The 14,418-nt window shown below is 44.4% G+C and overlaps 1 protein-coding gene across 4 annotated transcripts in view; it reads left to right on the top strand.

Annotated features, from left to right (window-relative positions):
• Positions 1-14,418, top strand: part of LOC126162874 (monocyte to macrophage differentiation factor 2) — a 172,337-nt gene that overhangs the window by 72,236 nt on the left and 85,683 nt on the right. For all 4 annotated transcript variants that reach the window (XM_049919660.1, XM_049919658.1, XM_049919661.1 and 1 more), the window contains exon 3: positions 9,270-9,357. In XM_049919660.1, coding sequence (XP_049775617.1) covers positions 9,270-9,357 — 88 coding nt within the window. The remainder of the gene's footprint in view (positions 1-9,269; positions 9,358-14,418) is intronic.

The following is a 14,418-nucleotide window of genomic DNA, read 5'->3' as shown; positions in this document are numbered from 1 at the left end:
CTAGTTTTGGCCGTTTTGCATTCAGTCCTCTATTTGCACATTTAGTCTTCCTCACTTTTTCCAGTTCTCCTTTACTAGTCCGCCAATTGCGAATGGTTTTTTCTGTTGGTGGAGGGCCAAAATGCTGCTCAGCTGCTCTGTTTCCATGTTGTTCTGCATTTGCTAGTACTTTCAATGTACAGCCCACATCATGTGAATACCTTTTATTTTTGTCATTATGAAATTAGCTGCTAACAAAAACATTGTACAGTTACTGATAACACAAATCACTTTCAATTCAAGTTCATTGGCACCGTAGTCTGTGGTATGCATCATAGGCTAGGTAATGTTCTGGGTTTGTGATGGCAGGGGGCTGAGGGAGGCATTGTCACATTTGTTGCATCGGTGCACTGGTGCTGCCAATTGAATTCAATGTTGCCAAATAGAGATATTTTTCGTGTGGCATCGAATATATGGCGATTTTTAAGACTGGCGGGAATTTTAAATCGAGCACTGGACATTTTCATACCAATACTGAGTATAATACACACTGAGTTTTTGAGGCAATTTTTTGAAGACAAAAGTGTGCCTTACAGGTTGTGAAATATGGTATGTGATAGCTTCCAGCTTACTGACTGCCATCAAGTTCCATAATCTTTCAGTGTCTTCACGTTCAGATCATTAGTATAAGTTGACAGGTAAATTACTTAATTTGTCACTTAGGTAAGGCTTAAAAATCTGCATCAGTTGCAGGAGGACCAGTTTGTCTCTGACTGGATGAATGTCATGACATTTGTTTGCACTGCGTAAGAAAAAGTTGTACCTGTGTACAATTTCCTATCAGTGTTAGTATTTCTCGATCTAGCATCTGGAAAACCACAGATTTCTACCTTGATCTTGATGTAATTCTTGTCTATGGTTGCTTTAAATATCTTTCCACATCTGCTTAACTTCTAACCAATCAAAAACCTTACAATTTTTGTTGCTTCTGTAGTAAAACAAGAGCTGTATTGTTTGAGAGATACAGAGGTGGCTGAGTGTGCCGGGACTTACTCCAGTTCACTGCTAATAGCGCCACATCACCATAAAGCGCCTGTGTGTAGTGCACAAGTATTGCACCATAATTAAAAGTTAAAGTTGCTTTTTCAAACTTTGTCAACAGATACTTTAGAGTAATAATGTTTAAATGTCAAGTCTCAGATTGATTAGGTCAATATTTTACGTAAATCCATCGCTTTAAGAAAAAAAAATAAGTAGCACTAAATAACAAAGCTAGAAAGCCAGAAATTGGTCATAATGTTCAGATGTATATCAAAATTAACTGGTGCAAGTCTCAATGTGATTAAACAAAAATTGTGGTCAGAATCTGCGTTTTTAAGAAAAATGGAAGGTGCTAAATATAGGACTTATAAATGTGAAAATTTGTATGATGCTTCAGTTCAACACAAAAATAATAACTACATGACCCCATTTAGCTACCTCTAATAGTTTTCAAGTAATTTAATGAAAACTAAAATTGGAACTAAAATGTCCTTATTTGTAGTAGATTAAGTATCTGTTATATTAATGCTAGAAAGTTTTGGTTATAGCTCATGATAAAACCTATTAAATAATAGAGCTGTATCAAGTTTTAGGACCATGATGTTAACCAACAACCAATACAAGGTCTCTTAAAGTTATAGTTCAGAGATAATTATCTACTGTCAGTTCCATTCTAAAAATTCTAGAAGGCAAAGTTTTTATGGAAGTGAGCTGAAACTTATTCTGTGATTTGAAACAACTTACCTACATGCATGCAAAAATTACGAAGATTCTAAACTAAATCTTAACATTGTTATTAAATATTGTGTTTATGAGAAAGTGGCCATTTAGAGACTGCTGCCGTGTGCATAAGGTGGATGACTGCAGGTGTTGCCTTGTCCATCTGCTGCACCACATATATAAATACAGCCTGAGAGGCAGGACAAGGCATTCGCTGAGTAGCTTCTGGAGAGTGCAGACGCCTTTGCTGGACTGCGCTAGTACTCTCCCTCTCTGTTGCTACTCAACCATAGGAACCCACTTGTGGGACTAGTCGTTGATTGTCCACGCACATCAAGCTAGGCAGTTCGGCACTAAGGCTTCCGAGCTCCTGATTTTATTAAATCGGGAGCGGAGTTTCAAGAAGATTGCGGCACAGGTGACTGATTTATCAGCGGCTTGGGAGCAAAATTGTCGTTGCGTGTTGCGAGCTGTGTGTTGGCGCAGTTTAGTGCGTGTCTTCTCATTGCCGCCGGCTGCTTTGCTGGCTGACCCGAGTACTTCATCATTGCCGCAGATACTCCAGCTGCTCCTCCGAGGTGTAGGGCATTTACACACCAGGGCCTGGTCACTGGTCAGATACCCACGCTTGTTAGATGTTAGGGTCGGTTCGGCACCGGATATGAATAATGGTGTCAACGAAGGTGATAACCAACACTCTTTGGCAGCTCTTGACTTTGCCTCCTTTTCCCGTTCGAGCAATGGAAGATACAGTGAGACTCGAGGTGTCCAGATCTGGAGGGACAGGGTTCATAATCCAACGTAGTGACATTCAGGTGCTAGGCTCAATCTTGAGCAACCCCATGATCGAGAACATTCTCCCCCACCTAGAACTGACCGAGGAAAGAAAACTGATGGCAAGGGTGCTCTGCACAGAGAGGCAAAGACTAGAGGTCTAGTGCGGCAAGAACAAGTGCAAAAAAGGAAGGGCAAGTGTAAGATCTTACCGAAACCCCTCGCAAACAAAGTAATCACAACCAAAAAGCGTGCAAAGTCACCAGAGCGCAAGACCAAGGGCAGCAGGGGGGCCGAAATGCCCCCCCCTCCTCCTCCTCCTTTTGTTCTCACCACGGAGCATGCAGGAGAAGCACCCCCCACCCCCCACCCTGAAGTAGGGCCCGGTAGCTGACTAGGTCTCTGTAGAGAAACTCCAAAGCCAGATTCTAGCCCAAGCAGCAACTTGCAAAATAACGAAAATGCAGAAACACACACCCACAACACATGCACACAACACCAGAACAAACAGTCTCCCCAAACAGCCCAGAACCAGCCAACACAACAGAACACGAACAAGCCACAAAGACCAAAGACAGAGCAGGAGCAGACCGGCAATGAGGAATTCCAGCTCACGTGGAAGATAGTGCGCATCAAGGCCCCCCCACCCTGCCGCCGCTGCCAGCCGGCTCGACTGCCAGTGAGAACAGATTCTCGCTGCTGGAATATGGAGAACACACTACACAACAGCCCCAGCCCACCAACAACCAACAGGCAAAAAACACCAAACTGCCACAAATAGTTGTGATGTTCCCTGAAACTTACAAACATTTACACCACTTAATCGCGAACATTGTGGGCAAAGACCACTTCCAAGTGAAGCCAGCAGGAGGCAACAAAATCAAAATCACACTGAAGACACTAGAGGATGTCAACAACAACAAGGCAACACTAAAAGAAAACAAAATACCCCACTACACATTCCCAACTGGAGCACAAAAGTCCCTGAAAGTGGTGTTGAGGGGCTTTCCAGCCCGCACAGACCCAGCAGACATAAAAGAGGTGATAACAGCCAAGGGGTATGACGTGAGATCAGTGCGCAAGCACAGGTCAAGCACCAACAACCTGCTCTACCTAGCAACACTTACAGACACCCCACAACACCGCAACCTATTTAAGAAACATGCCTGATGTCACTATCCGTAACACCAGAACCATTGAAACAGAAAACAAGGGCAGCACAATGTTTCAACTGCCAAGTCATTGGACATGGGAGTGCTAACTGCAAAATGCCACCTAAATGTGTATGCTGTGCAGGGGATCACGCATCCAGAGATTGCAAATGGAAGCAAGGAGACCCCCTGAAGTGCACGAACTGTGGAGGTGGGCACACAGCTAGTTACGAAGGCTGTCTTGTCCAGAGAAAGGCCTGGGACAGAAGGCAAGTCACAATCACGAATAACAAGACCACAAACCAAAACTGGTCACAACCCCACACAAAAACACGCATCACAGAAAACCCTCCCAACACCTCCCCTCGCGAAACCACACAAACACAACCAAAATTAAACACACCTGACACCAGACTGCGCGAAAAACTACGAACTGAAACAAACACAGCAACACTGAAAACACACAGGACCTATGGGAAAACAGCGACACTGGAACAGTTCCCCACAGAAACACCACCAGAAACAAAACAACAGCCCCCCAACACACAAGAAAATCCCACAGAAAAGTCCCCCATGCAAACTTCACCAATGCCCTCACCGAAGTTACCAAATTAGTAGACAAACTTATGCAAACAATGAACAAGAACTTTGAAAAATTGTCCGCTGCAATCCGCTCGGCAGTTAGGCCATCTCAGCACACTGTGAACAGAAGTTATGCAGAAACCCACCATGGCTAGGCCGACTGTGCAGGGACTCAAACTTTGCACATTTAATGCCAATGGCCTTGTCCAACAGGCACTAGAATTCAAGCAGTTCCTGGTGAACGAAAACATCGATGTATGCATGGTGTCTGAAACTCACCTTATGCAAGGAGTTTGAGCAAAGGCACTAAACTATCTCAGCTACTGATAAGACCGACCAACTGCAGGGGGTGGGGTAGTAATATGCATTAAAAGGGGGAGTCCACATCACCAAATATACCTACCAGACATGACACAGTTGGAAACGGTAGCAATTGAGGTAGAAACAACCACAGGTCCAGTAACTGTGGTTGTGGCATACAGACCTCCCACCCACACCCTAGAAGTAAACAACATTGTAAAACTAGGGCAAATCAGGGGCAGGCTCATAGCGGGGGGGTTGACCTCCATGCAAAACACACAGATTGGCATTCCAGGTGTGCAAACAGAGCAGACCGCCAACTGAAAAGCATCGCGCGCAACCACCAACTACATGTGTGGAGCCCAGAGGAGCCCACACCAAACAGCAACAGCGGACTTCCTCGATATAGCTGTTACGAAAGTTCTTGCAGGTTTTGTGGCTGCGAGTTCACTGAACAGAATGTCATCCGACCACAATCCTGTAATCTTTGAAATCAACGTGGGCAGGTGACTACTGCCCACTCAGCAATTACTCACACACAAACGTACCATTTGGGAACAATTCAAAGAAAGTGCAACAGCAGACTTCACAAACACCCCACTCCCTTTAGATGGCATCGAACAAATGCTGAGAAGTTTCACCGATGCGATCCTGCAAGCAGCAGAGAGCGCAACATCCGACCCCACTCCTGCGCCACCTCCCACCCAGTGACTGCCACTCCAGCTGCTTGCCCAGATCGAGCACAGAAACAGGACTGTGAAGGAATGGAAAATAATGCAAAATCTGGTAACCAGGAGGCTACTCAACCATCTTCAAAGGGAGCTTAAGGTGTCGCCCACTGAGCACAGAAACCAGCAATGGTCAATCCACCTCACAGCCCTCAAAGTGTAGGATAACAGCCTCTGCCAAGCCTCCAAGCAGTTCACTAAAAGACGCGCAAGGATGCCGCCTCTGCACGATGGGAAAGGACTCAATGCCCAAGATATAGCCAACGCACTTGCCTATATTTCCAAGAAACAGTTACCCCAGCAGAGGTGCAGGACCAAGAACACAAGAGAACGGTCCATGAACAGCTAGCTGCATTTCTTGCAGCAGATGATGACGTTGCTGACGACATGCCTGCCTCCTCAACTGAGGAGGTAGCCAAAGCCATCAAAATGCTGCCCACTAGGAAATCCCCAGGTCACGACCTTCTCACAAATTAACTGCTAAAGCACCTGCCCAAGCTATGGATAGAAAAACTGATGGAAGTATTCAACGACATCACACAAACACAAAAATTCCCTAATCAGTGGAAACACGCAGAAGTGATCACAATTGCTAAGCCTTGAAGAAATCCCCTCTTTCCCAAGCACCACCGCACCATAAGTTTGCTTCCCACCATCAGTAAACTTTATGAGTGCCTCCTGTTAGTTCATATTGAATGCTACATATGCAGTGAAGAAATGCTCCCCCTGTTTCTATTCAGATTTCGCAACAAACACTCAGCACCACAGCAACTCAAGACAGTGTTCGAGGCCACCACAGAAGCCTTAAACTGGAAAGGATATTGTGGCCTAGTGCTACTTGACGTAGCCAAGGGCTTTGATAGTGTGTGGCACATTGAACTATTGTACAAATTATACTCTTTAGGGTTCCCCGGCCAAGTTGTTAAGTTACTGCGCCATTACCTAGCCAGTCGCATCTTCTGTGCCAAAGTAGACACTGCAAAGTCCACCACACGAGGCATACGAGCTGGAGTCCAAAAGGGATCAGTGCTAGGCTCTGTACAACTTGTACACAGTTGACACACCGATTGCCCCGCAGACCCACACAGCTCAGTATGCTGATGACACGGTCTTTTTCGCCACCAGCACAAACAGAAAACTAGTCACACACAGACTGCAAAACCTCCTCAGCAAAACAGAGACTTGGGCCAGTAAATGGAGAATAACAGTCAACAGTGAAAAAACACAAGCACTGATGATGACACAGAGAAAAGGCAAATGGTCCCCTGCACTTCATCGCCGAGAAAACATGCCACTTAGTCTTCACAGGCGTGAAATCCCATGGAGAGTAGCAGCTAAATACCTGGGAGTCACATTAGACCAATTCCTGATGTGGAGAACATACAGAAATGAGCTCAGAAGAAAAGTGAGTGCTAGGATGAATGAGTTGTACTCGCTGTTAAATAGCAGCAGCAGCCTCGCAGCGACCATAGGAGTGAGGCTCTCGTGCAGTTTAGTCAGACCAGTTTTCGAGTATGCCTGTCCTGTGTGGGGATATGCAACCAAAACACATATCGCATGGCTGCAAAGAACACAAAACAGGGCACTGTGACGGGCACTACATGTCTCCTCTAGATTTCTGACAGCCGCCGGAATGTAGACACTAATACAAAGGTTCCAAGAACTTGTGACCGCTTTCTATCAAGTCGCAAACAAATCTGAAAACTCCCTCATAAAAAACCTAGGGAACTACCCCAGTCTACCAAACAAATTCAAGAGGCCCAAATCGCTCCTGAAATAAACACAAATTTACGTTATACAACACATGCATACCCAGTCGGAACCATAACAACATGCTAATCTTTATTCCCATCAGTTAGAATAAAATGTCTGAAGACAACAACCTTCACAACAGACCTTCTCCCCTGGGTGAGAAATTAAATATGCAGAGAGATAGCCAAGATGAGGCTTCACTTTGCACCCAGCCACTGTAAGATCTGCATCGCCGGAGTGCGCCCTGCCTCCGATTATGTCATAGACAGGCTGTGATAAAATGCTTATTTTCCATAATAATAGATAGTGAACTCACGAGGACTGTACACCGTACTGGATCGCTTAGATTTTCACTAAAGTGTTAGTGTGCTGTCCATGATATTCACAAATCCGCGTGGCAGGTGCTGACTATTATTTCCCACTTTTGTGGCGAGCATTTGTTTTTGTTATCTGTAGTCATGGCGAGAGACAATTTGGTAGGAACTTACCGTAGAGGTCGCCTCTGAACTGCTTATTGCGCTGTTTAGGATAGAGAGATTTACTGTTGGTATGAACATAATGAATATTTCGTGTTGTGCGTGTGAAACTTTAATAAATATATGTATCAATTAGAAATCGAAATATTCATTTATAATTGTAGTCATGATCCCACTGAACAAATAGAGAATAAAAACATTTCTTTCAGTGGGCTGGACAAGAATGTGGACTTGCAGAGTGGGAACTATGGTCAGTGTGTTCTCCATCACTTTCTGGCTGATCACAAAAATAGTTGCCAGGCTCTCATAAAAGACGGTGAACGATACTCAACCTATTTTTACAACATTTCCAATTACCACCAGTTATCATACCCGATGATGGCGCAGCAAGCTGTGGAACACAAAACATCGGTCAGAGTTGGTAGTGTCAGCTTGTAAAAAGACTCTTGCAGATCTTAAACTGGATTATCTTGATCTTATCATGTGCACTGGCCTTTCACTTTCAATGATGGAGATGACTTCTTTCTCAAAGTAGAAGACACTTCAATTATTACAACAGATGTTGACTATCTGGATACTTGGATCCAAATGGAGGAATGTGTTCACTTTGGTCTTATGAAGAATATTGGTGTATCCAATTTCAGCAGCAAACAGCTAACTAGATTATTAGAAGTTGCAAAGATCAAGCCGGTCACCAATCGGGTTGAATGTCATGCTTACCTCAACCAGAAGAAATTAATTCAGTTTTGCAAGGAAAGAGACATTGTTATTACAGCATATGGTCCACTTGCAAACCCCTCCATGAGAATGCCAGAGGGTGAGGTGCCACTCGTTCAGAATCCAAAGGTCAAGGAGTTTGCTGACAAATATGGAAAGTCAATTGCTCAAGTCCTTTTGAGATACTTGATTCAAATTGGCACAGTTCCAATACCAAAATCTGTTCACAAGGTAAGAATTAAGAAGAACTTCAATGATTTTGATTTTGAGCTGAATGCTGAAGACCTAGCATACATTGACACTTTCAATAAGAACTACAGGATGTGCGCATTTAATGAGACCAAACCTGCCATACACTACCCATTCTATGATGAGTTCGGAAGTTCTAAACATTTCAAAACTTGATGTGAAGTGGCACATCATGACAACTTAACCACGTTCAGTCTCTCGCCCTCCTCACTTGGCACAACCCCCCCCCCCCACCCGCACCCCCACCCCCCTTCACCCACCCCCTATCCACCCACACACACACACACACACACACACACACACACACACACACACACATTGTTAAACATTCTGAAATTGTCTTGTGATGTAGAAGAAATGGTCAATGAGATATTATTTAAGTTTGTGTGTAAAGTTAATGGCTTCATCATTGAACCAATTTAGACATATCTACGTACTCAGTAACTCAGTTCACTTCCTCCTTTTTCATTATTTTATTGCTTATTCCTTTCGTTTAATCCTTCTAATATTGCTTCTCCTTGGTCACTTTTTCTGGTTCCTGGAATCTCTAAAATAGTATATCAATATGTGGTTTTTTCATCTACGTCTTTTCCTTTTCTTATGTCAGTTTGTTCCAAGTTTTCTTGATGTTTTACAAATCATCTCTCATTAATCCATTAAACCACTTTTTTCTGAAATTTACTTTGGTCTCTGCAAGGTAAAAATATATGACACCAGCTGAAACAATTTAATGTTGCCAAAATTATTGATTACATTTCAATGCTGCATTTCTTAAAGTATTCTTTATTCAATTGTTGCAGTGTACACTGGATGAATGAGAAGCCTACCCGCCATAAACCATACAGGCCAGCACCCATAGAGCATATTGCAAATGTGGTAACACATGGGGTAAGTGTTAGCTGTCATTTATAAGGTATTTGTTAACCAGGTCCTCCACAAACAGTGGATCTTAACAATTGCATGTAACACAGATTAAGCATACTGTTTTAGGGAAAAACAGTGATAATCTTGTCTGGCCCCAGCTAACAATTGCATGTAACACAGATTAAGCATACTGTTTTAGGGAAAAACAGTGATAATCTTGTCTGGCCCCAGCAGCTAGATACAGTGGTGTGTGTGTGTGTGTGTGTGTGTGTGTGTGTGTGTGTGTGTGTGTGCGCTTGCACGCTATTTCAGAAGAAGGCCTTCTGGTTGAAAGTGTACATGTTAAGTAATATTTTTGTTGTGCCTGTCTGTGACTCAACATCTCCACTATGTGGTGAGAACAATCTATCCTTTTCATAATATTATCAAAATATTATATTTTTCAGCCTCTGATTGGATGATGGTTGCTGCGAAGTCAAAACCAGTTGTCACCCAATTTGTGTGACATGGAGCTGAAAAATATGTTAAAACATTGAGTTGTGCATATCTTTTGATGGCCAACAATATTATGAAGCAATTTAACTTTACTTTTATATTTTGTATGCTGGTTTTGAAAATACTAACTCCAAGTAAAAGTCTCACTCTGTAAATGTTAAATATAATTTTTAATCTACAATATACAACAAAAAATCCAGAAAATGTACTTCTTATATTTAACGTAAAGGGGCTTTTTAATTGTAGAAGAAAAACTTTGAATTGCTAGTATTGTATACTTAAAGAGATTACCATGAAAGTTCTACAAAATGAAGCTGTAGGTGGACAAGTCACAACATGCTTCAGTGCATTTGTGAACTACCATACCAGTAATGTACGCTTCAGTTGTAATAAGTTTAACAAGAGATGTTTCAGTGGGATAAATAATGGTACATGGTACTGACCAGTTTAGTGATACCTTTTTTTTTCATGCACACCAGACAGTGAATAATTGTTTTGGGGTAATTTTTCAGGAGTCCACATCACTTTATTGTACTGTATTTAGATGATGCAACTTAATCACCCACCAGGAGTTGGGAGCTCCTGTCGACATTTTTTTCTGTGTTTGCAAATTAAATTTGGATACCTTATTTCAGAGGATAATTGCAAACTTGAGGTCACTTTCTGCTAAGGTTGACCTTCGTTGCTCATTGAATAATGTATTAGTATTGTTACAAGAGAAAAAAAATCTTGGTTTAGTTTTGTGATACTGAAGTGCTATTGCAAAATGATTTTGACTAAATACTATAAGCTACTGTGTTCATGCACACCCTCTGACATATTTCTGCATTTAACATTAGTTGCCATTCACTACACAAAGTGGAAGTTTTTCCTTATTTCTTTGAGGTTGCTGCACTGTTACCAATAGACAACAGTGTTATCAACCAATAATCAGTGTGTGTTCTGCTTGCTCTGTATGATGTGTGTAAAATTTGAAGAACATTAGTAGCCCTTTTATGCCTCTTTGGATTGCAAGAGAGGTTCTCAGTAAATGTAAGTTAAGAAAGAGTCTACTATCACAGTAAACTTACTGTAAAACTTAATAAATACTGTCATTGTGTTGCTAGCAGTCTGTAACACAGTTTTCATTTCTACTGAACAGCCAGCTTCACGACTAATAAGGCATCAGCCTCCACTGATAACACATCAGGAGGTTAGCAAGTTGCATATCTTGATTTCTGTCATACTTTTATAGTTAATTCTAAAGTTAGTAATACTGGGATGGGTAGGATGTGTGCATGCTGTGTTTGGCTGCAGAAAGAGCTGGTGGTAGTTTGCAGACAGCTGAATGTGGTTTGGGCAGTGCTCAGTTGTCTTCAGGCTGCTGCCTCTGGGTGTAGTGATAGCAGAGAATCTGCCACACTGCATGAGACTCCTCAGCTGTCACTTGTTTCGCCCACAGGCTCTGCTGCTGAGGCACCTCCAAGTGTACCCAAGGGGTGGATCTGCCCTCACAGGAGGATGAGTGGGGGATGGTAATTTGTTCACGTCGCTCAAGGCAGAGGGCCAATGTGGAATCCGTGCCTCACCAATTTTTCAGCAGGATCCAAGCAGGCACATGGGAGGGAGGAATTTACTAGTTATCAGGAGCTCCAACATTAGACACATCATGGCGCCCCTTAGGCAGATAGCATTCAGGGCCGGAAAGAAAGCCAATGGGCACTCTGTATGTCTGCCGTGGGGGTTGTCTTGCCTGTGGCTATCGAGTGTGGAGGTTGCAGTCACGTGCAAGTTGTGTATCACATCAACACCGATGAGGCCTATTGCTCGGGTTCTGAGGCCATCTTTGTTTCATACGGGTAGCTGGCAGTGGTGGTGAAGGCTGCTCGCCTCGCATGCAGAGTGTAAGCGGAGTTCGCAATTTTCCCAGAGTCGATCGTGGTCCTTTGGTTTGGAGCCATGTGGAGTGTCTCAGCCAAAGGCTTCTTTGAGTCTCGGCTGCAGATATCTGGATCTGCATTGTATGGAGAATTGTAGGACTCCCCTCGATAGGTCAGGGGTGCACTATAGAAAGGAAGTAGCTGCTCGGGTGGCAGAGTACTTAAGGTGTGCACACGGTTTCTTTTAGGCTAGACAGGAGGTCGAGGTTCTCTGATGAACAGTTGCCAGACGATATGCAGGTGGCAAAATGAAACCTCCTCCAGAGAAAAGACTCTGACTGTCGAATCTTTTTCAGTTTATTGTTGAAGTATTCCTAACTGAGTTCCCAATCCCCCCTGTGGGTGTGGGTGTTAGAATAGGCCTGAGGTATTCCTGCCTGTTGTAAGAGGTGACTAAAAGGAGTCTCACACATTTTGGCCTTTATCTTATGGTCTCCTGTAGGGATTGACCTCCATATTTCAAAATTTTCACAGAGAGCGAGCCAATTGGGGAAGAGTGCCTTTACGTGGTGCATCGTGTCCATCGTGTGCTGAGATCTTTTGCATCCTCTGTCAACGTGGATCTGCCCTTTCGCTCATTTCCCAACTGTTGGGTGAGTTCACCCTCCTTCCACTATGCAGTATTATTTTTTGTGCGAACGATGATAATGGATTTGTTTGCACCCTATATCCAGCACAGTAGCCAGTCCGCTGTGGTGTGGCCCCCATGTGCGCTATTGGTTGTTGCCCTCTGACCACACAGAGATCGCTCTGCTGATGCGTGCGCCGTTAACTCCTCTCGTACGCCAAGGAGTAGAGGCCCGTCACCCTGGGGCACTGGGACTCCCAGCAATGGCCGGTGGCGCCTGTGGGGAGGGCCCTCTGTCGAAGTGGGTGGTATCAGGGCGGATGACGATTCGTGAAGTGTAGTACATCATCTCTTGCTGGTGGTCAACCACCAGCAGTCTCTAAGCATTCGAGGGCTCAATTTAATACACAGAAGTATGACCCCAAATCATTCCCCTCCCTGGCCACACCATGGAAGGAATGCCAGGCTAAGGATGGCAGTGAATCTTATTTGCCTCAGTACCTAGTATGTACGAGAGCTGATGGGGAATACTTTGTGTCCATGAAGCCTCAGTTCTTTGTAGAGCATTTAGAGGACAAGTTTGGGGAGGTGGAGGGATTGTCCAAAATGCGGTCAGGGTCAGTCTTGAAAAAAAAAAAACAGCCTCCTCTGCACAAGCATTGCTCAATTGTGACAAGCTGGGAGGGGTTTCTGTTACTATCGTGCCCCAGTAGAGCTTAAGTACAGTCCAGGTATTATCTTCCACAGGGACCTCCTTTTACAGTCTGATGATGAGCTGCACGCCAACTTTAGAGCTCCGAGGTGTCCATTTCGTCCTACACGTCCATCGGGGTCTGAGGGATAATCAGGTTGCCACCAGTGCCTTCATCTTGGCCTTTGACGGCAACATATTACCCGAGAAGGTCAAGGTGGTGGTCTACTGCTGTGATGTCGAGCCATATATCCCTCCCCCAATGCGGTGCCTTAAGTGCTGGAAGTTCAGCCATATGTTTTCCCACTGTACTTCCAGCCTCACATGTTGGGATTGTGGACGTCCATCGTATGGCAATACTACATGTGCCTCACCTGCCATCTGTGCCAGCTGTGGAGAGCACCATTCCCCTTGCCACCAGACTGTAGGATTCTACAGAAGGAAAGGAAAATAATGGAATACAAGACCCTGGACCGACTGACCTACAATGTGGCTAAAAGAAAATTTGAAAGGCTCCATCCCATGCATACGACAACATCTTACACCACCGCTATAACTATTGTTCCCACCCCATCCATTGCACCGATTCCAGTCAGCTCTCAGAGCCATAAGAGTACACCTGCCCCCTTGATGGTGGGGGGCACTTGCCTCCCTGTTGCTCCCGCACCACCTACTTCAGGAGCAGCTGCTCCCCCTCCCCTTCCCTCCCCCCAACCATCGGGCACAGCAGTCTCCACTTCTCAGCCAGAGAATTGTATGTCCCTTGGGTCACTCCCTTCCCAGGTTCCTTTTGGTGGCAAAGTGGACACCCGTCAGTGGCTGAAGCAGCCACAGGTAGCTGGTCGTAGGGCTTCACAGTCCTTCTCAGTCCCAGAGACTGAATCAAAGAAGCCCTCCCAGCTAGACAAATCTAAGAAACAGTGCAAGAAATCGAAAAAGAAGACCCTCAAGAACCAGGAAATTGTGGTGGCACCCACACCATCACTACCTTCAAGCTCTGTGTCCGAGGATGAGGTGGAGATTGTGGCATCCGCTGAGGATGTAGATCTCACCGGACACACAGGCACAAGGGATATCGACTGCTCAGGAAATAAGTCAGTGGCAGCAGGTGACCCTGAGGCATAAACTTCCTCATTGAATGTTCCATGCCTTCTCAGTCTCACGATCCCATTATCCTCCAGTGGAATTGCAGCAGTTTTTTCCACCACCTGGCTGACCTACAGCAGTTGTTAAGCTTTACACCCGCTTCCTGTATAGCCCTCCAGGAAACTTGGTTCCTGGCAATGCGAACCCCTGCCCTCCATGGCTTTAGGGGATATTACAAGAACCATAGCAAATATAAGAGAGTGTCAGGTGGAGTTTGCATGTATATCCTGAACTTGATATGTAGTGAACCTGTGCCCCTTCAAACT

The sequence above is a fragment of the Schistocerca cancellata genome, chromosome 2, assembly GCF_023864275.1.
Source record: "Schistocerca cancellata isolate TAMUIC-IGC-003103 chromosome 2, iqSchCanc2.1, whole genome shotgun sequence".
Taxonomy (NCBI): Eukaryota; Metazoa; Arthropoda; class Insecta; order Orthoptera; family Acrididae; genus Schistocerca; species Schistocerca cancellata.
This window is presented reverse-complemented; position numbering and strand designations above follow the sequence as displayed.